Below are 6748 nucleotides of genomic sequence, written 5' to 3' on the forward strand. Positions count from 1 at the left end.
TGTTTTTGTGAGGCATTTTTTCTCCTGGAAGAGAGGTGCTGATTGGCCCCAAATGACTGACAACCTGGTGTAATGAAAATTTCCAATGTAAACTTATTTTCCCTCAGTTTCAGCAATTTTAAAATCTATATATAGAGATATCTTTATCAGAATTGCATTGTTGGCGTCTCCTGGTAAACTAATTGTCTCACACTGTCAGTGCAAATAGAGATACTATTAATGGGTCTCATCTCCCAGCTGATCCCAGCGCTCGTCTGCTTACTGGTATGTACCAGCCACTTCGTCCATGGACACAAGTGTGATATTACCTTAGAAGAGATCATCAAAACGCTGAACATCCTCACATCGAGAAAGGTGAGTAAGCTATCTGGCACCATCTCTCCAGATGTTCTGGTGATGCTGTGCCTATGTCTTAGACTGTGAAAAGAACACAACAGCTCCTAGAGACTTGGTGGTTGGTGGTAGGATGGTGAGCACTGTGGAGATTTTTCTCCTGGTGTTCCCCCCACCCCACCCGAGGGACTATAGGAAGTTTTCTTAGTTTGAGATCGTCAGAGCTGTTCAGCAAGGCTTACCCTGTGCAGTTGAAGGTAACTCACTCTCTTGTTCTCTTGTTCCTGCCTGGGCCAAGAATTCATGCATGGAGCTGCCTGTAGCAGACGTCTTTGCTGCCCCAAAGGTAAGAGCTGTCCTGGGCCTGCTTTGGCAATTGGGTGACTTGGTGAAGAAAGCCATTCCAAGTGTTTAAACAAATTTAACAGAAAGCAAACAGCCTCAAACTAACTATAATGTATGAAATATTTTCAAAGACTGAGAATTCTGATCTTTATTCTCAAATGCATTTTAGTGTTTCTGGTTTCACTTGACTTAGAAGATATATAGTAGAAAGCTTGGGTTTTATAGTCATAATTTAGACCTCAATCAAGGAAAAGCTCTTTAAGATTTTACCCAATGCAGGTCTAGTACCTGGAATATAGGAGGCACTCAATTAATGCTGCTGAAGGAGAGAATTTTTCTGGCCCATACATTTCTGAAAAACCAAATACTCTCACAAGAACAGATATTGAGATTACAGGTTGAGAGAGCTTTCATTTTGTCTAAGAGACTTCCTATGGCAACAGAAAATGTATCGCCAGAGCCCCTCCTCTTCCGCAGCCTGGTCACCTAACAGCCCACCAGCTCCGGGCACGGCTGTCCAGAGACCCTCAGCTTTCTCTGTCCTGCAAACTCCCCTCTGGCCAGTCCAGAACCATCCTGTCAGACAGGGGCCAACATATCCCTGCCTCCGGCTGCTCCTGCCAGGGCATCTCACCTTTCCTCCTCCTGCGCCTCACCCCCGCCCCCCGATCTTCAGTGGGAGGAGATAGATTTGACAGCTGATAGTGTATTTTCTCTGACAAACACATGACTACAGCCATATCAATAGCTTTCAGCACATCAGTTCCTGTTTTCATGGAAACACACAAGTGAGAATGAAAAACCCAAAGCTTCAATTTACCAGTGGTCTCCTAACCACCTGCTTTCCATGTATACAGTGGGTAACTTGGCCAGGGCCAGAGCGTAGGCCTGTCCTGCTCATGAGCAGAACTATTCTTCAGGCCTTTATCCAGACTATCTCATTTTGCATTAAAGATTATTCCAGGAGTCGGAAATGTAATAATTATATAATAGCATGTAATATAAACATATGTACTGTATAATACATATTATATAATTTTATCCTTTAGAATTTCATCCTGTATCAGACATCCTGTAACAGCAGGATCTTATATATATGTATATATAAAATTTCATATCTAGTATATAATACTTTATATATTTATTAATATTTTCTGTATATATCTTATATATAATACTTTATCTATCTTACTATTTCATATAGAGAGAAATAAAATAGCCCAGAGTCACTGAGTCATGCTCTGGGTTCTCCAGGGGGTGGCTCACTGCTGAGAGGGTGCTATCAAAGCCAAGGGCAAGGCCCAGCAGCAGCACTGTGAGGCTGGAAGTGAGACAGTTGGTGGCTTTAGCCCTAGCTCTGCTATTTACTATGTGGCCTTTGACAAGCCTCTACACCTCTCTTTGCCTCAGTTTCTACATCTGAAGATATGAAAGCAATTTTGAAAGTTGGTTGGAATCCAACTCTTGAGTTAGTGGAAAATGTTACTACATAACTCTTGATTAAAGGCAAAAACTGGTTGTAGAGAAGCAATCATTCTGAGAGAGAGGGGCCAGGGGTTTGAAATCATCAACCCTCCATGACTGTGAGCCCAGGGCAACCCCACTCTGGGCTTCTCTAGAAGACAGCCAATCCTCTCCCCAGCCAAGGTGTAGGTCAGTTCCCCACTACCTTCCTTCTCTCTTACCTACCTCACGCCTTCCTGAACTGCTTTCTATTCCTCCTGGATTAACAATCTCATTTTTCCATTCTCTTTTCCTCAAAGACTCAGCACTGCTTACTTACCTTTCAAGATACTTCAGAACAAAGAAAGGTTGTTATTTTCAAAACCCACAAGGGTGCTATTTGGGAGGAAAAGTTACTTTCTTGTGTTCTCAAGAATATCTTTCCAAAATCAAGCATATTAATTTTAGTGCTTTTAGAGATCCAGAGGCCCATTAGGCTCCAGTTAGGTGGCATCCTGCTCTTGGCAGATGCTGGAACAATGTGCTGATCTAAATTCTGGGTTCTGCAGGCAGTGCTCCCGGTGTCTCTGAAGTAAGGTGAGCGAGGTAGAAAGCAAGTAAGCTGGCAGGTCTAGGAAGGACTTCTTTGGTGGACTATTAGTTGGAGGCATTTGCTACTACCAAAAGGTGCAAAAGTCCATAATTTTTCAGAGAGCTCTATGCCAAACCTCAAATCTTTTTTCAAAAGTGAAAGCAGAGGACTTTTTTTCACATATAGCATTGGCTGATTAAATTTGTGCATAAGTGGAGATAATGGATACAATACATACAGGATAGATCTGTCTGTCCCGAGAGAAGCTAGTCAAGACCCTAGTTAGAACTCTGGCAGAAACCCTGCACAGAAGTCTCCCGAATGGTGTGCTACCACTGTCGTACTCCCAGGAAGGGCAGGCTTCTTTCTGGCAGGAAACCCTTTTGAGCCTCTTTCCTGAGCAGTTCTGAACTGTAGAGTACACATGGCTCCTGAGAGTGTGCCCCCTGAGCTACGAAAGATATACTCCAGGCAGTGAAAGCTGGACTAGCAGATGAAAAACCAGGCGGTACAGAGTGTCATCCTATTGGTACAATCCCAATGGAACTAAAACATTAAGGCCTTTAACTAAAACTGCCTTTAGAATTTCTTTTCTTAAAGGTTTTCCATTTGATTCAAACTCGTTTCTATACTTATCCTAATCATCTTTAGAAATCATTTGAAAGTTCTTTAGAAGATGTTTTCTCAAAACCGAGGCAGTGTAAGTTCTAAGTCCCTAGTCAAAGTAGTCAAAGTTTTAGAAAAGTCTCATTAGATTCTGATGGAAAAATAAGCAAAGGATCTCTTCTCCTTTTGACATTCTTGAACCTCACTGTTCTGTCCCCAACAACACAGGCATCTGCCTCCATCTGCATACACAGCTGGTGTCTGTCTTGCCTCATCACCTCTGTTCACCCACAACACCCCCCAGAGATATGGTGATTTATGGGAGGTTTCTTGACTCCCAGAACCCAGAGACACTGGTGCTACTCTTAAACTTCCAGTTAGAGTCAGGACCCAGGAGGGTTCACGGCTGTTCATTATATACATGTCCTTCTAAAGGCCCTGACCATAGGCCATCAAGCTCCACAGTGCAAAGAGGAAGCTTTTGTAGTCTGGGGTTCTGGTGCCTCGGTCTGGGTCAAGGTTTTCCGGGGAAAACCCTAAAAAAATCAATGGCACTTCTAGAATTCAGCCTGAAAAAATAAGAGATGAATTCAAAGATCTATACAGATGACTTGCTGCTACTGTACTGATATAAGTAAAAACAAGGCAAAGGTAGGGGATTGATCAGCTGTGGCACAAATATGCCCTACGTTCCTCCACAGCTCTCAAGCTCATGTTCTAAAATACTACTGAAGGATTTAAGGAATTGCTAGTACTATATGTTAAGCATAAAGAGGTTAGAAAAGAATATCACTAGTTGGTCCCTATTGAAAAAAAAAGTATTAAAAAGAATCTGGAAATATATAGTTACCAAAATTGTAATAGTAGTTCTCTCTGGCTGATGGTTGATGAAAAAAAAATCCATTTTTGTTGAATGCATATTAACTTTTACCATAAAAAGCCTTGATAGTCAGAAAAAATATGGGAGAACCAAAAAAGATGCTTGGACAGAGCTCCTCATATAAATCCCCTGGAGATCCTGTGAACACAGATTGCTTTAGTGGGTCCAGAGGGAGGCCTGAGATTCTGCATCTCTAACAGGTTCCCAGGTGATGTCCGTGCTGCTGCTTCACGGACCTCACTTTGAGTGGCAAGAGAGGAGAACAGGTCCTGGCAGAAGCTGAAGACAGGTTTATCTGAGCTGGATTGGGCTCAAGCTTAAGACAGACCATCCAGGCTCCATGACTCTGTCCTACAGTAGAATGAGAGGACACACCAGGCCTGACCTGGCCGAGACATATTCCCTCTCCCAGGTTCACAAAAGAGAGAAGAACCATGTGGCCAGACTCACATCAGAGCTGTCAGCATTCCAAAGAGGTTCTGACCCTGCACATTCAAGGCCAAAGGCCCCTTAGAGAAACTCCGTCCAAGGCCTAGCACTCTCAGAAGCTGCCCCTCACCTTCCCATGCCCACCTCCTGGGGCACCTGGCCCTGATCCAGGAACTCACCTCCAACTGTGTGGGGACACGTCTGTCTCCTCACACTGCTACCTTCCAGGAGGAGGGCTAAATGCGAGAGTGCTGGGGTGAAAGCAGCACTGTCCAGGCCAAAGGATGGACATTCATTTTCTCAATAAGCATGTGGATTTCCAGGGAAACCTAGATTCAAAAACTATAAATTATAGGAGTTAAGAGCAGACTCTGATTATGAGCTCATGTACCTAAGATTCCCTCCACAGAGAGAAGAGCTTGCATAGGGTAAAGAAATAGACATGGGCTGTAGACAGGTAACCCTGCATTCAAACCCCACTCTCTCATTAACTTAGTTGAGTGACTTGCTTCAGGCAACCTTTCAATAAAACCTTCCAACGGAAAGGACATTGGGAGGTTTCGGTAAAAGGCTACTTGCATTTGCAAGTAACTGCGAGAGGCTGTTTACTGTGACAAGCAGCCTCCATTCACATGGCAGGAATACCTGAATAGCTGGAACACAGGTGAGCAAACTCACCTTTTCCACTTGTCCCCCTGGAAAGAAGAAATCAAAAGGAAATCTCTCTCTCCAGTGTTCAAAATCGAGCTGGCCAGTGGCTATCTGTGGCATTTCTCTTTCTAGAACACAACTGAGAAGGAAACCTTCTGCAGGGCTGGAATTGAGCTCAGGCGTATCTACAGGAGCCACATGTGCTTGAACAAATTCCTGGGCGGACTTGACAGGAATCTCAGCAGCTTGGCAAGCAAGGTAAGCTGTGCTATGCCAACAGCCTGCCTTCCAATGGATGGCAGTACTACTTCTTAAAATATTCCTCCTTATGACTACCAGTACACTTTTAATCAGCTTGTTCATTCATTCGACAAAGTTTATTTGTTGAGACTCCGTGAGTGTTGCTTATAGCTACTGTTCTAGGCACTGGGGATACATTTTCTGCTCTCACAGAATGCTGTAATGGGTCACTGAGAAAAGCAGATAGCATATAGCATGATGTCCAGTAGTGATAAGTGCTAAGAAGAAAAAGGAGTAAAGAACATAGGGGTCAAGAGGCAGAGGGCTGATTTAGCAGCTGGCGACATCATCTAAGCAGATATTTGAATTAAGCAAGAGAGTTGGCCATATCACTAACTTGGAAGGAACATTCCAGGCAGAGGGAACGGCTGTACAAAGGCCCTAAGGTAAAACTGAACTTCATGTGTTCAAAGATCAACAGGAGGGCCAATGTGGCTGGATCTGAGTAAGTGAGGGGCTTTTAGGAGGAGACCACACAGGGCCTATGGATTCTGCCCCACACATGGTGGGAAACTCCCACAGGGTTCTGAGCAGGGCAGAGACTACCACCTGATTTATGATTTTAAATGATCATTCTGGCTACTGTGTGGTAAACAGACTGAGTAGGGGTATGCACAGAAGTAAGATGGCTTGTTAGGAGGCGACCACAGTACTCCAGCTGCAGACGATGGTGGGTGTTGCAGAGTAAGAGTGGCAGACGTTGGATTTGGGCTATGATAAAAAATAGAGCCAGAAGGACTTGCTGACAGATCTATGGTGCAGGGTAATGGAAAGAGGAGAAGATGGTCTCCTGGTTCCTAACCTAGGCCCCTTGGTGGATGGTTGGTGCTGTTTACAGATATGGAAGACTAGGGGTGATCAAGGCTGGAGGCTGTGAAGATACTGACAGGACTGTTGAAGAAGTGTGAAGCTTAAGGGAGAGGTCAGAACTTGTGGTATTAAGTGAAGAGTTCTCAGAAAGATCTTTAAGTCACAGACCCGAATGACACAGAGAAAGGACAAGATCCAAGGACTGAGCCCAGAGGCACTCATACAGAAGTCAGGAAGAGGAGGGACCAGCAAGAGACCGAATAGCAGCCAGTGAAGCAGGAGGAAATCACAGAGCGTGCAGTAAGCAAGAGACCGAATAGCAGCCAGTGAAGCAGGAGGAAATCACAGAGCGTGCAGTA

At 44.2% G+C, this 6748-nt stretch overlaps 1 protein-coding gene across 1 annotated transcript in view; it reads left to right on the forward strand.

Annotated features, from left to right (window-relative positions):
* Window positions 1-219: 219 nt before the first annotated feature.
* The window catches only part of IL4 (interleukin 4), a 7855-nt gene continuing 1326 nt past the window's right edge, over window positions 220-6748 (forward strand). Inside the window, exons 1-3 of the mRNA XM_040241827.1 lie at window positions 220-354; window positions 632-679; window positions 5412-5537. Of these exons, the coding sequence (XP_040097761.1) occupies window positions 220-354; window positions 632-679; window positions 5412-5537 (309 nt within the window). The remainder of the gene's footprint in view (window positions 355-631; window positions 680-5411; window positions 5538-6748) is intronic.

The sequence above is a fragment of the Oryx dammah genome, unplaced genomic scaffold (genome assembly GCF_014754425.2).
Source record: "Oryx dammah isolate SB20612 unplaced genomic scaffold, SCBI_Odam_1.1 HiC_scaffold_5, whole genome shotgun sequence".
Classification (NCBI taxonomy): domain Eukaryota; kingdom Metazoa; phylum Chordata; class Mammalia; order Artiodactyla; family Bovidae; genus Oryx; species Oryx dammah.